We start from the raw sequence: 17,768 nt of genomic DNA, 5'->3' as shown, positions 1-17,768 counted from the left end.
TTCTTCCTTGGTCTCTGGGACTGCGTCAACTCTGTAGCTATGGTTGAGCAAAGTACCCCTGCCCTAGTGGAGATAACAGGAACAGCACACCACGTCTGTCACGCTGTGGCTGTAGATGAGCACCGTGTCAAATTCAAGCCTGCTTTCTTTTCTCAAGACATCAAGACCGTGATCAAAAAGTCCCAGACAACGAGCACCGAGGACAAACACATAGAAACTACAGTCAAGGAGACTGAGAGAGCTTACCGAAAAAGAAGACATCAGAGAAGTCTGGTTTCCTGGTAACCACGGTGACGTCGGCGGAGGTTGGCCGGCTATCCCGACAGGATTGAAAATCTGGCGACTCTGGAATTGTATTTTTGGAGGGACCAAGGTCGATAATCTAGACGAGTCTCTTCAAGATGATGACTTGCAGATGAGCGACATAGCCCTCGAATGGATGATCCGCGAGGTTGACATTGTCGGTAAATAACACCCTGGCTGCCCAGTGAACTGGTGCCATACACTCGACGCTTTCAAGGCTACCATGGTGATGCTGCAAATGTAGAAGATTGGGTCATCAAGGGATTCATGAATGACACCCTCAGGCTCTGTTACGGCTCATCATTTCTCAGGGTTTTTATGTGGAATCTCATTGGTATGTCTTTCGCCATCTCTCTTTGCAGGAGACCATGTAACTAACACCATGCGAGAAACTCTACCTGGCATTTCTCTCTGAGAACTCAACGAAACCGCAGAAAGAAGAGGACAGAGGATGGGAATTATATACAGGCATGCCCAACTGGTGGGGTCGTCATGACACTCCAAGAGGAGCCGTGCTGCACAACTCTCTGAAGGAGCTCGAGAAGGCTGACAGCTACAGGCCCCTAAACAACCACGGTTCAGGGGAACCATGCTTATGGAATTCAAAGGGTGTCGCCGACATGAGAGATGTTACGTATCAGCGTCTTAATCAGCGTGGTCAGGAAATCAAGTCCGCTGTGTGGGATTCTAGGCATAAGATTTGGCAGTTTGAGGATTTTTACGCCCAGAATGCTCAACCTCGCATTTACTAAAATGCTGTGACTTCAGTAAATCGAGAGGGACTGTTATTATAATAATCTTCTTACCATGCCACGATAAGTCTGTTCACTTCCACTATGATATACAAACCAGTCTTATGTGAAAAATTGAAACTGGTACTACTGGGTTCTTTCCAAATTGACTCATAGGCCGCGAAGAATATCCCTCCGTTTCCCATCCGATTTCTTATGTCTTTCTCTGACTTTGGATCTATCGGACGAGATTTAAGGTACACCAATGACGGGAAAGCGAAGTCGTCATCTACGATATATTCAGTCGAGACTGATCTTAACGTTGTCTCATTGTGTGAAACTGGCTGAGATAATTCACCGAATAATTTAAGCAGCGCATGACTGACCCCTCACGATTCCAAATACCATGTCATGCTACAACCCTTTTCTCCTCAGCAACATTTCAACTTCAGATTTTCTTCAAAATGGCAACTCCGGAGACAGTTCTCCAAGCCCCCTTCGAGACAATTGCTCTCCAAAACAGGGCCGAAATATTAATATTCCCAATCAGCAAGACAATAGTTAAGCGGGGCGGGTCTTAAATTCAGCGTTGCAAGGGGGGTTTGAAAATACGCGGGGTTAGGGAATGGTTGGATGAGAAAAAGTGCCCGCGAGCCTGGTCGCCCAATTACAATCTCGGTCATTAGCCGCACCTGAGACGGGCGGCCTCCTTGTAAATCCTCCCAATTGCTCACTTGTTTTCTTGCTCCTCTCACAATTCACCCAAAAATGGAGAACCAAGTTGTGGCATTTGACGAAGAGCTTGACTCAGTCTCAGATTGCACAGGCAAAATCATCATCGACGAGGAGGAAGCCCATTTGAGTATTCCCAATGGGACCCAGCTTGGGGACACTTTCTCAATCCGGCGCAAAGTGGGATCCTTGAAGCATGGAGATATCTACGATGTGAACCATGTCGCGATGACCGAAGTCGACGTTGAGACAAGATACCAAGCGAGAGCATTCCAGACACATGGTCTATTACCAAAACTTGAAGCACATATCCGTCGTACAATCAGACGGATGTCACGAAGAACGGTTCTTCGCACCACTTGGGGTCAGCTTGAGGTGGTTGTCTTCAAGGCAGAAAACCTGGACAGATCTGACAGCAGCAATCCTGTCGAAGCAAAGTCTGAAGGCCCAAGTTGCCTGCCATCAACTGAGCCGGCATCCCCAAAGAGGACAAAGAAGGCATCGGCAACAAGGAAAGAGTCGGAACGACTTCGGCAGCAATCTCGCCGAAAAAGAAACCTCCAAAGAAAACAAACACAAAACATATCGCCTCAGGACAAATCGATTCAAACTGAACAAGGGTTTGGTCTTAGCCTCCTTCTTCACATCGATCCGGATGACATTATTTTTCTTCATCGAATCAATCACATAACCTCTTTCAGACCAATATGGAGCTCCTGGGATCTCAAGCAATATCTTGAAGCACGGTGCAAACGGACCGCACCGTCTGACGTTGAGAGTTTGTCGGATATGATTAGGCACGACAAAGTGTACCTTCATCGCCAGAGGAATAAATTTACAGCAATCATGGAGAAATGCACGAAGTATATTTCAGAGAATCGGGCTGCGAAAAACCACGGTCGGGGTTTTTTGCCTTGTTTATCAATCTCTCAGGAGCTAAGGGCTCAGAAGACTTTGTTCCTGCAGCGATATATGATCTTACTTTCTGGACTTGGTGCACTGGATGCTATCCTTGTTTGGCCTGGAGAAACTGACAGTATCAGTCGCGTCTGCGCTCAGTTCAGTGGATTTTAAAGAACAACACCGCGAGGGTAAATTGAAGAATAAAGATTTGGCTATGGGATATGTAGACAAACTAGTATTTAATATCCGTATTGGGATGGCATAAAGGCTTGTCAAGGCATGCTTCAGGCTTAAGAAACGTGTTTTGGGAAGTAGAATGACTTCGGAAGCTCACAGTGATATTGGTATTAGAAGTCAACAGGATTTAGATGCTATAAGAGTATTAACAGTTCCGTTGAAGTCCCATAGATCAAGTTCAAAGTTAATGATGTTTAGAGCTAATAAAAGATATACATAATAGTAAAGGTTTCGGTTTACTATAGACTAATTTAATAACGTTAGGAAAGAAATTCATCACTTTAAACTGTAGTCTTTGAAGATAAATAAAGAAGGTTTATAACCATAAGGCTATGTCCAAAAAGTCAAACGACTAAATATTGCAATTCCTACCAAAAAGAAGCAATAACTATAAAGATTTTCCCAAGCCTCCAAGTATCCAGACTAAAAAAATATTTTTCTTTCCTTTCCTTGTCCATTCTTTCCCTTACTCTTCTTTTCCTTCAAAACTAGCCCATACTTTCCCACAAATTCAAGATCCTCAAAACCATAAGAATCACCACGCTAACATCCGGTGCAAATTGTATACCAAAACCATGAAAAGCATATCCAAGCGTAAAGAAATAGTTTCCTTTTCCATTGTAGCAGACCTCAACCGATCTCAAACCGGAAGAGGGTATCCATAGCCATCCCATCAAGGGATTCCTCGGATTAAGAAGTCTTGCTTCTTGGGTCTTTCTGGAAGTTGAAAGATTTGTCGGTTCAGTCATCGGCGAGTGACTTGCCTGGGTCTTCACGACCTCTAGCAGACGAAGTGCTCAGGACCAGATTGACTGGATATGATCATTCATCATGTGACAATTGGGCTTAGATCCTCCGTATCAAGACAGGACTTTCCATGTTCCTTCCATTCGTTGCATTCCCAAAAGCACCAGGCCAGGGCAGCAAATCTACCACCGCCTATTATCCATTGTAGTGCGTTGCCGCAGCCTATTGTCCGTCGTAGTGCGCAGAGGTAAAAGTGAATAGTGTACAAGGACGCATGAGGGTATCTCCATCTAACAAAATCGCAGCGCGATGTGAAATCCGGGATAATAGGTTCCTAGTGTATTTCGGATTGCAACAAGCTGGCACTGACTCGTCAAATGCTTGCTCGACTTCGTGTAGAATGATCCAGCCAGGGATGTTCTTCACAAAGGCAGTCGTGCAGCATCACTTCTCAAAAGTTGCTTTCTTCTCAACTAAAAGTTGTATGTTCTCTCCTATATTCATGTCTCCTCTTGGGTCGACCAGGGGGGCGCGATTTATCACATGTGCCGATGTGGCTGGATAGCTCTTGGAAGCTCTCGACAGCATGTCCACATAAGCACGCGTACAGGCTAAGGCGGCCGCGGCACTTTGGCGACTGAGCATGCGCGCGGAGGCGATCTGGTCGAAGAAACTGTTTCCCGCATCGACATCGGTATCTTTCCAGCGAGTGCGCCGAGCTCCGCAGGTGGCGCTCGAAGTCGACTCGGCGGCTGAACCGGCAGCTATGCTTTCCGCAGCTATAGGGCTTCGAGGAACCAGAGATACTTTGACAGTGCGAAACTCTATAATGGTCGGCTAGTGCAGATAGCTGATTGAAAGCCATGGAGCATATCTCGCAACTGTAGCGCGAAAGTGACAGTTGCGGAGTGGCTGGATTGCTGGCGCTCGCAAGCGTCGATGGTGATTGTGACGTGCCAGAAAGGCTACGGGAGAAAGATGGTGGTGATTGTGTTTCGTACTCAGAGGGACTGAAAATGGTGACTTGGATAGGAGAAGAAGTAGATTGAGAAGTTGGCAACATTTGAGGAGAGTCGTAGCCTTCTAGATTGCCAAGAGGGACGTCGCATTCGGCAATACCTGACGATTTATCGCACAAAGTATCACGCAGTTTGGAGGTCTCCAACTCTTCATCTAGATAGGCTGCTATGGACGGAACGATGTTGAGTTCCCAGTCGAGATCGGGGTTGTCAGGCCCATTGTGATCTAGGTGATGATCATAGTGGTTCCTCTGTATGTTAAGTGCGCCGGATCAACCGGCGCCTTAACAACAGCGATAGATGTTGGGGTAAATTGTGCTAGCTCACGAGAGCATTGATTCGATAAGATTGGGCAACGGTTTCCGCGTCGCAAAAAGGTCAGGAAAGCAAAACACAATATTTTCAATAGAGAGTGATAACAAACGGCAATTCATAACAGCCCAGAAGTTGTAGACACAGCCCTGTTTGCAGCTGAATACGGAAAGTCAAGCGCGAAGCTCGCACTGAGGCGAATTGGCGGTAAGAAAAGAGGGAAAAGAAGGGGGAAACGAATGAGGCTGTGGGCGGTTTCTTAAACCTGCCAGGTCTGTTCAGCTCGACCGTAGCGCCCTACAGCTGATGACATGTTGAGACACTGGGCACGTTTTCTGATTCGCTGTCACTTGTCTCTATCCTCCATTGTGGGTAGTCCTTCCTGGGCACGTTTTTTGATTCGATGGTGGTTTAACCCAGCCACTCCCTTTTGAGAACGCCATGCACTAGGCCTAACAAACTTGGATGCTTACAGTTTCCCCAAACCTGGCGGTGCTATGATAAGATACGTTGAGTATGCCTTATCTGCACCATGACGTCTCGAAGAGAAGATCTAACAAGTTGCGCGGTCAGAAGAGGGTCTGCAGACCTGGGTAGGGGTCCAGCCAATCAAGAGAAGATAGGCGTCCTTCCCCCCCCCCCCCCTCTCAATATTGTAGGCCTGAAAACCATGTAGAGATCCTTAGGTAAGATCAATGCGTTGGTATGGGCACTTTTTTTAAGTGGCCAAAATTACCGACACATCAATAAAGATAACTCTGGAGCTTTCGGAGGCTAAACTAGGGTATCCAATGGGGAAATGTGCCCATTGAAGTCTCTCATGAAATGGTATGATGAATTTGCCTTGGTGACTGAACGTCCAATCTGAAAACGTGCCCTTAGGAGAAAGTCATTCATCGGTTGTCATTTCCATAAGAGATTACCGCATTAGTTATATTCAATGTTCTCTGGTCTTATCAGTCGATTGCTTCTTATTTAAACGTACTTGCCGCGTGATACTGCTTCATCAACTCTTAATAGTTCTACACATAATCCTAGTCTATGTTCTACCCGAAACCTTCTGCTTTTATACACAAATCCCAGGCATCAAACCCTCAAGCTTTACTCATAATAACCCACAACGTCGAACGAGAGATTAAAAAGAAGAATCAATTGAACAAGGCATCAACATATTCGTGCAATTGCTGTGACAAAAGGAGCCAAGATCATGGAGAACTCGGACAAGATAGGTTAGTCTTGAGCGACAAACAACAAAAGATACTTTAACTAACAACAGTAAGTAGCAACATCAACGCACGGTATCACAAGCTACCAGATGCTGCGGTGGGCAACAGAGAATGGGAAATCTGATCCTTGGAGTCCAGTCTCAAGTATTGCTGGGTTTCAGCCCGCCGATATCACGCTCAGTATCAACTATACTGAGGTTCAGAAGGAGAGTACCAAAGCTACAGCTGGCTCAACTACCAGTCAGAAATAGGCTTTACATAGCTATGAAGTTGAGAGGATAAGTCGGAGTAGGGCCTAAGCTCGCATGGATTAGAACGACAGTTATCAGGCTAGGGATTTGAACATTATAATGACACGTTTATCACATGGCTATATATTGCAGTATACGATTAGATGGTCACCACAAGATGATGGCATATGGAACTAGAGTACAAAGAAGAATGTTCCAGTTAACGGCGCATTGGCCTCGGTCACAGATGATCCTTGAATCAATCAAGGAACCTTGGAAAGATGCGAGCTCTGGGGTTGTCTTTCAGTCCCATGTCATCTTTGTGCTAATAGTTGACCGAGAGATACAGGTGATTTGGTTGAAGGGGCAATGGGTCATTGGGGTCCGCAAGGATCTTTGACAAGCTAAATAACCATAATCTTCAAAGGTGCTGTTGCACATGTGCCTTGTAGAACTTTTGAATTTTTACTTACCTTATTTTGTGTCGGCCGCATGAGGACTGAAGTGCATCCTTCGAAGATTGGCATTCGTATCTGCACAAGAGGTGCTATAACTCCCAAATGCATTAAGCATACGTACTCCTTGCTCGGAACACATGATCTCTGAGTCAGTCGATCGAGAGTCGTTGTTGTTCTAATCAACTCCTTATCAAGCCAAAGTAAGTCAGTTCAGTTCAACTCTGACATACAACAGCCTTAGTTATACATGTGACCTTGTATCTTTGGCTTTCATTTTACTACTTCCAGTTCCACATACTCCTCCATCCTCAGTCTTGTGTTACTAATAGAGGCGCAGCATAGGCGTAGACAATTTGACGGACTAGCGGATTACAATCCCTGTCGGTATTGGGGCGCAGCGTCATGATTGTTCGAGCTTCCCCTCTTTTTCCAGGCAACCACGTCTGTAGTCTATCTCAACTCCTTCATCAGCACCATCGGAACTGCCAATCGCAGTCATTATAATACAAACATTAGGAATTTCCACCTGAAATCCCGAAGCAGCAAGATGAGTAGCCGCCGAACTTCAGCTCTTCCAAGCTCCTCAACTCAGCAACGCCCTCTCCAGAACCCGACTACGAGGCTCTCCACTCACAAAATGCCTGACGCTCAGAGACATGAGCATACTTCTCCTTGCCGTGCAAACCCTGAATCGACCATCTCGAAGCCTACTTCTTCGCAGGCTCTACCGTTTAGATCTCTGCGACCCGTCCCAGATGGTGATGGCGCAACCAGTTCCTACTTTGAGCACTCGAACGGCAAGCGAATCAACACTGATCTTGTCTTCACCGCAGCTCTCAAGAAGCAATACCCTGAGCTCAACCTTGTTGTAGTCCCACAGGACGGCGATATCGGAAGCCCTTGCAACTTACTGGCTTTCGCAGGCGCCGGCTACGCTACCGTGACTCCAATTCAAGACAAGGGCGACCTGCCATCATCGCTCGAATGGACGGTTTACTTGCCACCCGCCCGTCGGATGGATGGCAATAAAGGAGGCTTGGCCGAGGCGCCCATCTTTGGCAAATTCCTCTACCAATGGGAGGGTGCGGAATTCATCGTCTATCTGGCCGATGGTCGGGATGGGTCGAGCTCCTACCCAGCACTCAAGAACTACTACATCCTCACAGCTGATGTCTACAAAGCTGATCAGCTTGTTCTCACTGTTGGCTCATGGGGAAGCGACCTGCATAATGAGGTCTGGGTCTTCGATCAGGGCTTTTTTCACAAAGATCGCGAGCTGTGGGAGAGTGCGCAGAAGTCAACATGGGATGCAGTCATCCTAGACGAGGATATGAAGAAGTCGCTCATAAACGACCACATCTCCTTCTTCGAGTCGAGGCAGACATACGAAGGTCTCGGCGTACCATGGAAGCGAGGAATCATCTACCATGGACCCCCTGGAAACGGAAAGACTATCAGCATCAAGGCTGCAATGCATATGCTGGCCGATAGAGCCCCTCCCGTTCCCACTGTGTATGTGCGTAGCCTCGAGTCGTGGATGGGACCCCAAGGCTCTCTTTACGAGATCTTTCAGAAGGCCAGGGAGTTTGCGCCATGCTACTTGGTGTTTGAAGATATCGATTCTCTCGTTACACCCGACGTGAGGAGCTACTTCTTGAACGAGGTCGACGGCCTAAAGCAGAACGATGGCATATTTATCAGCGCCAGCACTAACCACCTGGAGCTCTTGGACCCAGGGATCGCAGTAAGTATATCAACCCTGGCCTAGGACTACCCGCTAACAACTTAGAAACGTCCATCTCGCTTCGACCGAAAGTATTACTTTCCCGACCCAAACATTGACCAACGAGAGGCATATTGTCACTTTTGGCAGAAGAAACTTAAGCCCAACAAGGAAATCGAGTTCCCCGACAAGTTGTGCAGGGCCATCGCTGAGATCACGGACAAATTCAGCTTTGCTTACATCCAGGAGGCATTTGTAGCAACCCTGTTGGCCATCGCTCGGCGTTCAAAGACGAAGCCAACAGTAGAAGTCTCTGCAGAGGCGTGGGTCTTGGTTAGTGATGAGTTTGGAGCTGACCTAGCCTCTGATAATGGTGAACTAGACAGACTGGAGCTCTGGGTCGAGATAAAAAAAGCAGATCGAGATCCTTCGAGAAGGTATAGAAGAGGAACAAGAAGCATCTTAGTAGTTAAATGCAGTGGGCAGAAGGAGGCTAAGAGGGTAAGCGAGAATAGAAAGTCCTAATTACTTTATCTCTTTATATAATTATTATATATATAAGTTTTAAAAGATTACTATAAATAAAAGTTTATAAGGAAGGGGAAGTATACTAATATACTAACAGTGAGGGAATTACAATATGGTATATGTTCAGTGTCAGGCTGTCGCTACCTTGGATGGGGCCCTGCATCCGTGCCTCAAACCCTCGACGTTGACACATGTCCATCTGTTTCCTAGATCCCACCAGTGGTCTTGGGAGCGAGCCATTTAAGGCGACCGTTATCAATTCGGCATTGCGATAATTCACTTGGCGCTTGGTTCAAGTAATCGTACAATCCCGTTGCTTGGGCCTGGGAGCTATCTGTTGGGTTCTGGTTATGAGACAGCTGGGCCATGATGGCTTCAGGGGCGCGGGTCTCAGTAGTCGCTGATCGGGGTAGCTGATGGGAATGGAAATTCGTGATGCTCGGTTCGTGCTGTTGCGTCGGAGGCCATTGAGATACTGGAGCGTCACCAACAGCTGTCGCCTGGGGTTGCATAGGAAATGAAGGATTTGAAGAGGCGTCTCCGGTTAGTACTTGAGACTCAGATATGCCATCATGTTGCTGCGTATGATTGGGCTTTAGCAGGATAGAGTCTGTTTGACTACCGTGGGCTAAACGCGGACGGTACTCTGCCGAGTCGATCAAGTCGTCATGTGAGTCCACATTATCATTCACTCGTTGTTGACTATGATCCGATAACGCAGAATTCCACGGCTGTTGTGAATACCCATTGCCGTGATTAGGGCTTGCATCTTGCTGGGCATTACCTAACGTCATAGGTTCCTCTCGAGGCTCGGTCTTGGGAACGCGCGCCCCGGCGGGTGTATCAGGCAATGGCTCAGCACATCCTGCTTCATCATCGCTTTCATCATCAATGACAATGATCTCTCGACCGGGGACGCCTGTAAACTGTCCTTCGCGGGGGAATATCTCGGCCGTCGGTTGGTCATCGCTGAGGCTCCCTTGTCCAGCGTTGATGTGAGAGACTGAATAGAGAGACGATTAGTCGGGTCCAGATAGCTCACTCACCACGACTTACCTGCTTGATCACTACTATTGTGTTTTGATGCAATATAGCTATCCACGATGTCTTTGAACGGGGTGGTAGCAACCTGAGGATCGTATAAGTGAAAGTCGCGTGCAGCAACCCAAAAAACATGACATTGCCCTGGAAACACAGACGCATCAAAATACATAATGGGATATTTCCTCTTCGGGTAGTGCTGTCCATCAGGGCGGTAGGGTGGAGCCCATTCGTATGACTCGTCGACATGGTTATATTGATAACAGGATGGGACTTTTCTGATGAGCTCAGTGTCCTTGACTGTAAGCGATAAATCTTTACCAAGATGTCCGACATTATGCCAAGGCAGAACCAGAATGGCAAAGAATTTCTTTGTCTCACTCCAATAGGTTGTGTACACCTCGCCAGGCTTGGGGTCAATCACGGTCAGGTTCTGGTTACTCCGCGTGGGAACGCTGTGAGCAACTGAGGGAGAAAGACTATTGACAGGCCGACCCATCTCAGAGTAAGAAGGTCTTTGCGCAACCTCATTGTTTTCAGCAACGTTTTCGTCAGTGCAGTTAAGAACACGAGTTCCGAGAGCGCGAATGGCTTCGTCAAAGTTGACAGAAGTCTGGTTATGCTTCTTGCCTCGAAGGTGCTTCTGGGCACCGCGAATGGGATGATTGTTGAAATGCAGCTTGTGTTTCTTACACTCGAGGATATACCAGAAATTGTCATGCTTGACGATGACATACTTGGGCTCGGCGTGGCCGTTTTGGTAGACTTGGTCGAACTCAATGGTTCTGTCGCCCGTAAGAGGCTCTTGTGCTGCATCCGATCGAATGCGCTTCATTGGACGGGTCGGACGAGATTCGGGGGATCTGTGGGAGTCGATCGGTCTCTTTTTGGGACCTGATAAGGTGTTCTGTTCGATTCTGTGCAGTTCGTTCGGGCGACCGGTCGGCTGGATTGCATTTTCGGCGATGGGAGGGCTAGGTACGGAGTTGTTCGTGCTTGTCGGCTGGGCGAGAGGGTCTTGAGTAGGAGCGAAACCCGAGGCAGTTGTATCTTCGGGTTGGTGGGTATCGACGGCGCCTGGTACAGTGTCTGACTGAGCAGCAGCAGTAGTAGTAGTAGGAAGAGCGTGACCGACCCGGTCGCACCAATTCTCGCAGAGCCATTTACCAAGTTCAGGACCAAAGAGGTCTAGATGTTCATTCACCGAGGCAATCTGCAGTTCCCAAAGCCTTTGCTGATATTCGCGCTCCTTTTGTTCCCTAGTATCTTTGTGTAACGCCATAAGCTCTTTGATTCGAGCTCCGCAGCTCATAATCTCATCGAACTTGTCGAATGAGTTTTGTGACGAGTGGGTAAGACTGTTGAACGAATCTTGGGCTATTTTGATGTTTTCTTGAAACTCTTCCTCTGGTGATTTCCCGGGATGAGTTTGGGCTCTCCATCGTGCAAAATATTCCTGAAGTGCGGGGATTCGGTCCGCGGGCTGAACTGGATGATCCTCCATTTCAGGCGGTTTTGGGGATAGTTCACGCTACGCAGCGCTGGGTTCGCCAGTAACCGGGGGTCGCTTAGTGTCTCAGTCAGCGAGACAATAGCGTGCAGGTAGTCAACGGCGCTTTAGACAGTGAGCGACATGGCAATGGGCCATTTATCGACAGAGTCAATTGTCCACGACACATGCCAGTAGATGAAAAGAAGAAAGGGGGAGAAGCGGTTTATTTATTTTTTCTTTTGATGTGACAGCCTGATCCCGCCCATGTCCAATCAAAATAGCAACAGACAAGGATACTGCAAACCGACCAATAATGAGTTATCCTTACATCCTGGTACCAACAGTTTTTCTACAATGAGGCTTGATGAGAATAGTTTAGATCCGTTGCCTCTTTGCTTACTACGTCAAGGTAATGGCGGCCCATATCATTTAAGCCGCGTCTGATGCAACCCCGCGACGATAGGCATACCCCCTTCCATTGAACACAACAGTTCAATCAGTCAGTGAACCAGTCAGTGAACCAATCAGTCAGTCTCTCTATTTATCTGTAAAATAATTAAAGAAAAAGGCCTTTGGAGTTTATTTACTTTACTGAAAGTTGCCTATAGCACTGATGCAGATATGCATGCAAATGGGGCAGGTCTGAGAGCCGTGGAGCAGCCTTAAAGACCTTGCGCTGGCCACACAAGGATGGAGCCTTCTGAAAGAAGGAAGAGTCCGCTTTTCACAGTATTAATCTGCAAATCTAGCTATCGCAGGACAAAGGTGAGTCTATATCAGTCCATCTAGTTCAACCAGTCAGTATCAGCATGACACATACGATATCAGGGACCGAAATATGGCCCAAACACATGACAGTCAACTGAGCCATCTAGGCAGCAGAGTCTCAGAGCAGGAGATATTTGGCCAACGGAGATACAGGGTCAATAACATGTTTAACGCGCCTGCCACGGATAGTTAAATAGCTGTAGTTAAGCTGCTTCAAAATAGTATTAGTAACTATCCTGAAACCTTCAAAAGGCTAACAAGGGTATCTCAAGCAACGAAAGGACATCTGCTCCCTTTTGTTGAGAACAGTAAATTCGCTAATTTTAGATTCCAGACCACCAAATAAAGCGTAGTCATAGTATACCCAGAGTCTATTACTCCTATTGAGTAACAGAGGAATAAGAAAAAGACTCAGTATATAAATAAATACTTATATTAAAAGAATGGATACTACCTTAAATCTGCAGGTAGCTACTAAAGCTAAGTAGCTTATGACTTAACAGTAAGGACAGAGATAAGAACAAGTGGCCAGTTATTCCAAGAGATCGCACTATGCCCAGGTTTGAGATCCACCGCTGTTAGCCTGAGCCAATACACAACAGCTCCAAGCAATCTCAATCATCACCACTACTGATAGTACCATGTCTCTCGAGAGACTCCACCACTCTCCCATTGCAAGCGATAGTGGCGCCCATCCGAAGCATCAGACATTCTAGTGGTGAAGTATGCTGCATCCGGCTGCCCATCAAATGCAGATGAGTTCAAACCCACATTGGCCGTCAAGCCTCCCATGACTACCCTCTGAATGTAGTTCAGGTGCACTACTTCGTAGCCGGGCCCGTTCAGGGAGATAGACTTCTGGTAGACTGTATCAGAGCCATTCATTTGGTAGTACACGGTGATGTTGAGCTGTTGGCCGTCGCCAAGGCCATTCGCAAATCGGACGTAGACGTCTTGGGGCATTGTAGGCTTCGTTGGTCAGTAGGCTATCACTAAAACTTCGTGACAAGGTAGAAAGAACAAGGCTTACACTTTTAAGTGGTTTGCTTTATTCGTAAAAGTCGAGTGTGGTTCTGGGGAGTAGGAAAAGAAGAGAAGGGTTTTGAACAGATGGCTCTCGTCTTATATAACAATGAGCGGACGTCTTTCATGTCTCACTGTACTGATTCACGTGAATCAGCTTACACTTACAAGTCGCAGCGGCCTTTTTCAGCTAACCACACATCTGTATACACCAAGTAAGATCTACGAAGTGGGATCTAATTGGGATTTTCAGCCGATCAAGCGTGTCACATTTTCAGGCAGCCACACTTTCGGTTTCAAGAAGCATACTCTGCTTGAGATTCGCAGCAAGCAGGATGGAGCTTTTCTCATCAGCTAGCCACAAATCTCTCTACACGGTAGCGAGATGTTCTCTTGGATGTATGTTGGCCTTGGGTGTCTCACAGTTGTAGGATCATATCATCAGATCATGATGGGACTTCTCCACCGGCTTAGAGTTCCTGGCTAGGGATGATTAAAGCGTCCGGGAAAGCATCCATAATTATACATGACTATCACTGAAGGTACTCTCTGGACTGCTGCAGGGAAGTAATCTTTCTTTAATTTCTATTTTTACACTAAATAGCTTACTCGAAAATAAGGATACCTTTAAGCTTGATAATTAATAAGGGAGTATAGTGTTATTCTCTTGTTTAATATACTAGATTTATAGACTAGGTAGCCTCAGGAGCGTGTCGGGTGATAGTGAGATCTGATATTATTAGGACCTGCCTTTTCTGTCTTAATATGCAAGACAAGGTGAGATGTAAACTTTCCGCTTGGCACTTATGTTAGTGTGGCTCGGCAGTTAAATAATTGGTATAAATAAAAGGCGCAGTTTTGCATAGGAATTCAGTATTAGCCACGTGAATCACCCTCTTCAGGCTACTGATAGGTAACAGTGTCCTATTATTGGACTTCAGCGATGTAGGGATCCCCGATATGGACTTTGGGACTTTGGAAAAACCTGATAACTAGGAACACCATAGTGGAGATGTCAAAGGTTAACCAGAATTGGTATTGACAGGCGGCCTGTACCTGGCTACTACAAGTATCATTGAGTACACTCTGTTTGACAAAATACGACTCCGCAGGTACTGGGCAGCTGAGGCACGGTTTAGGAGACTGTTCTGTATTGTGAATGATCTTTGGATAGATAGAAATCAATATTGTCAGTTCTGCATTACAGCTGAAATGCAACTTGGTCGCAGCCGACATTGTCACTTGCGGGAAATGAGTGACACGTCCGCATGCACCCTTTTTAAGCGCCCATAAAACTAATGGAGAAATCCAAGCCGTTTGAACAGAGCTGAACACGATTTTAAAAAGTCAGCAGGTCATGATAATATTACACTGTGGACAGTTGGGGAAGAGATCAGCAATTAAAGCAAGCTGAGGCAGGGTTCATGTCAGCTTGCAAGTCTTGGGGGGATGAAAGAAGACATGCTTAGGAAAAAGCGACGTACTTATTACTTGAGATGGAAAATTCGAGAAATAATACTTTTTTTGAAGTCTCTCTTCTTATTATTTTCGTTGCGATGCTGAGAGTTCCTTCGTCGGGGATATTCAATAGCTTCTGCGTATGAAGGAGGTTGGTCGTTGGATGTTTGAGTTGTTCGTGTCCCTGTGAAACCACAGCCAACACATCGGCATTGGGCCCGAGGCGATGATTGGGGGATGCGGGAAGCTTGGAAATCCACGTATCGATCCATATCTCTTTATCTTGATGTGAGTTGCGACATTAAATAATTCTTCAAGTAAGCGTAACACATATTTCAAGTTATATACTAAGCTTGATCATGCTGGAGTTTTGGATCAACGTAGGGTAAGGTGGTGGGGCTTGCCGTGAGGTCACTTTCGCCGAAAAAGTGACGTAGCCAACTTCGCCGAAGTTAAGGCCGGAGTGCCGCTTTGACATGAGCCGGTAGTGAAAAGACGTCAGAAAAACCAGCGGCAAAATATCCATCAATTCGCGCCAACGTTGGCAGTAACAGTGGAGAGACCTTACTTTGGTCCCTCACAATCTGGCGCCAAGCGACCAGCATATCCCGTGATCTTGGTGCTGCTTCCTGCGTCGGCGATTGAATGAAGACAACCAGGGCAAAGCTTGACATTACGGCGAAGCAGACATTCGACCCTTGATAATTGTTAGGAGATATTTACATTACTGATAAAGCAGAACTTCGCTGTTACTTACAGGAGTACCAAAATTCGTGAAAGCGAGCTGGGGAGAGGTTTTTCACAAGACTTGACAGGCTGGTTGCCCAGGCCAGAGAAGACTGGTGAAGATTCTGGATAACTGCATCATGTGAACCCGTACCGTCAATGCTGCTCCTCAGCGGCAACTCGAGATGAGATAGATCTGGTAGATCCCAGCAAAGGTTCTCGATATCATGCGACTGGAGTTCCATAAACAGAGAGGCTTCTGCAAGCTGTTGATAGTCCACGATAATTGGCGGGACAGCCGATGGCACAATCGGTCGGAGAAGCGCTCTCCAAACATATGTAACCAGTGTTGTGTGTGCAACTAGTATCGTCGCGGGGTACGATGCCTTATCGTTGAGCATGCCATTGTTAGTTGTTATCGTTGGGGACTCTGGGGCCAGGACGGAAGCACGCCATAGGCTCAGTTGCTCAAAGATGGGCTGCGCTGTCTGAATGGAGAGCGATAAGTTCTCGGAGAGCCGCTGAGATGCCTTCAGCGAACTACAGGGGCGGTCAGCGTGTGTACAGTCACCAAGTGTAGACTCGAGTCACGTACTAAAAAGATGCCTGTACCGAACTTGCGATTACTGAGAGGCGGGCTATATCTCTGAACGGTCTCGTTAACTCAGCGTGCGGAACATCCGTAAAAGGAATACTGCTCGGAATGCTGAAGTCCGTTTCTTCCAACTGGGCAACATCCCATTCATTGTGGGATATGTAAGGTGGTCGACCCATTAGAAGCGAGAGCCACTTGTCCTCCGTATATAAAGCCCACCACAGCCGGGCACGCAGTTGCTTCTCTTCAGTCGGAATGGCGCACATTCGGGTCTCAAGATGCAGGCCGAGATTCTGAGCCATGCCGATAAGACTACCCAGCCATGACCACTTGAAGGCATCTGGCGCAGTCGAAAGCGGTTGGTGGCCCTGGCTGATCCCATGTAGGTAGAAAAGGCCCGCTTGCAAGACAGACAATCGAGGACGGCGGATTTCTTCCTGTGTACTTTCATAGACGAGACTCCAGACGGCCTCACAAGGGAGTTGGTTGTGGATGTCGACGATGGAGAGATGATCATCGTTTCTAGCGAAGGGCATTGCAAGGCCATACATGGCGCCGAGTAAGTGGCAAGGTACATGATCAAATACACTGGGCGCAGGGTATGAATCGCTGAGCAGTTCTTGGGTAAAGTAAGTCGAAGATATAATCGGCATTATTGGGTAAACATGTTTATAGAACCTGTTTCAGCCGGTCAGTCTTCATCCTAAAAGCTACCATTGCCATAGCTTACAATCTGATGAGCCTTAATCCCCAAGACACTGGTATAAGGTCGTTCAGCCTGGTCCTTAGTGATGAGCCTATCATATTCGTCTCATCCTGTCTCACGATGAAGTGCACTGGAATCTTCTGCCTATTGGGAACTCCACCAATATTTCTGAACTGCAAACCATAGAAGCTCCTCAGTCCGTACTCATCGAATTGGCAGTGGCGGAGTAACCAAGGGTCAGACTCAGAAGACGCTCCCAACAGAATGGATGTCGAGCCGTTGGTGTCGTCAAGGGATTTGGAGAACTGTAATTGGGTTGTAGTGGCGACACTGCCAAGGGTAGGGGCCTGATGATACGGGACCTGGCTCTGGTGGGATAAAACGGGTGTGGTTGCTGCGAAAATGGTTGGTTCATGGGAGGTGGTGTGTTGAGCTTGAATATCTCCCGTCTCGAAGGAGTCATCAAGATCGAAGGTGGTATCGTGGGAGGCAGGGTTGACAGTTGGTGAATGAGCACTACTTGACATAGATCGAGTTCTGTTCTGCCGAGTCGTGCGTCTTGATCGTCCTACAAAAGTACACGCAGTCTCTGTTTGCGCGCACCTTCGACACGGCGGATTGCCATCCTCAGTTTGACACCTAACTTTGCGGGCTCGACATTGGTCACAAGGCCGACGTCTGTTATGAAGTCTATAGGTGCGCGTGCCAGGTTCGTTGTGGGCACCGCTGTCATCTGCCTCACTGTTATCCATCTCGACGCCCAAAGTTCGGCATCTAGAGTTGATAGACGGGTACTATGGCTGTTAGACT

At 47.2% G+C, this 17,768-nt stretch overlaps 7 protein-coding genes; 3 read left to right on the top strand and 4 right to left on the bottom strand.

The window, feature by feature from the left end:
• Window positions 1–39: 39 nt before the first annotated feature.
• Window positions 40–1,055, top strand: FFUJ_11267 (uncharacterized protein; the record flags this gene model as incomplete). XM_023570146.1 has 4 exons in its annotated part: window positions 40–168; window positions 224–464; window positions 588–637; window positions 693–1,055. 4 exons carry the CDS (start codon window positions 40–42, stop codon window positions 1,053–1,055), a joined length of 783 nt encoding a protein of 260 aa, XP_023437298.1.
• Window positions 1,056–1,802: 747 nt separating this feature from the next.
• FFUJ_11266 (uncharacterized protein) lies at window positions 1,803–2,840 on the top strand (the record flags this gene model as incomplete). Its single annotated transcript, XM_023570145.1, has 1 exon — window positions 1,803–2,840. One exon carries the CDS (start codon window positions 1,803–1,805, stop codon window positions 2,838–2,840), a length of 1,038 nt encoding a protein of 345 aa, XP_023437297.1.
• A 1,257-nt stretch (window positions 2,841–4,097) lies between these two features.
• FFUJ_11265 (uncharacterized protein) lies at window positions 4,098–5,297 on the bottom strand (the record flags this gene model as incomplete). XM_023570144.1 has 3 exons in its annotated part: window positions 4,098–4,477; window positions 4,536–4,923; window positions 5,250–5,297. 3 exons carry the CDS (start codon window positions 5,295–5,297, stop codon window positions 4,098–4,100), a joined length of 816 nt encoding a protein of 271 aa, XP_023437296.1.
• Window positions 5,298–7,445: 2,148 nt separating this feature from the next.
• Window positions 7,446–9,030, top strand: FFUJ_11264 (uncharacterized protein; the record flags this gene model as incomplete). XM_023570143.1 has 3 exons in its annotated part: window positions 7,446–8,642; window positions 8,688–8,954; window positions 9,004–9,030. The coding sequence occupies 3 exons, from the start codon at window positions 7,446–7,448 to the stop codon at window positions 9,028–9,030; spliced, it is 1,491 nt and encodes a 496-aa protein (XP_023438103.1).
• Window positions 9,031–9,355: 325 nt separating this feature from the next.
• Window positions 9,356–11,694, bottom strand: FFUJ_11263 (uncharacterized protein; the record flags this gene model as incomplete). XM_023570142.1 has 2 exons in its annotated part: window positions 9,356–10,152; window positions 10,206–11,694. The coding sequence occupies 2 exons, from the start codon at window positions 11,692–11,694 to the stop codon at window positions 9,356–9,358; spliced, it is 2,286 nt and encodes a 761-aa protein (XP_023437295.1).
• A 1,383-nt stretch (window positions 11,695–13,077) lies between these two features.
• Window positions 13,078–13,413, bottom strand: FFUJ_11262 (uncharacterized protein; the record flags this gene model as incomplete). The annotated part of the gene is made up of 1 exon (XM_023570140.1): window positions 13,078–13,413. The coding sequence occupies one exon, from the start codon at window positions 13,411–13,413 to the stop codon at window positions 13,078–13,080; it is 336 nt and encodes a 111-aa protein (XP_023437294.1).
• A 1,970-nt stretch (window positions 13,414–15,383) lies between these two features.
• FFUJ_14935 (uncharacterized protein) lies at window positions 15,384–17,710 on the bottom strand (the record flags this gene model as incomplete). XM_023570139.1 has 4 exons in its annotated part: window positions 15,384–15,628; window positions 15,689–16,197; window positions 16,253–16,930; window positions 16,983–17,710. 4 exons carry the CDS (start codon window positions 17,708–17,710, stop codon window positions 15,384–15,386), a joined length of 2,160 nt encoding a protein of 719 aa, XP_023438093.1.
• Window positions 17,711–17,768: the final 58 nt, after the last annotated feature.

Source organism: Fusarium fujikuroi, chromosome FFUJ_chr11, assembly GCF_900079805.1.
Source record: "Fusarium fujikuroi IMI 58289 draft genome, chromosome FFUJ_chr11".
NCBI classification, from domain to species: domain Eukaryota; kingdom Fungi; phylum Ascomycota; class Sordariomycetes; order Hypocreales; family Nectriaceae; genus Fusarium; species Fusarium fujikuroi.
This window is presented reverse-complemented; position numbering and strand designations above follow the sequence as displayed.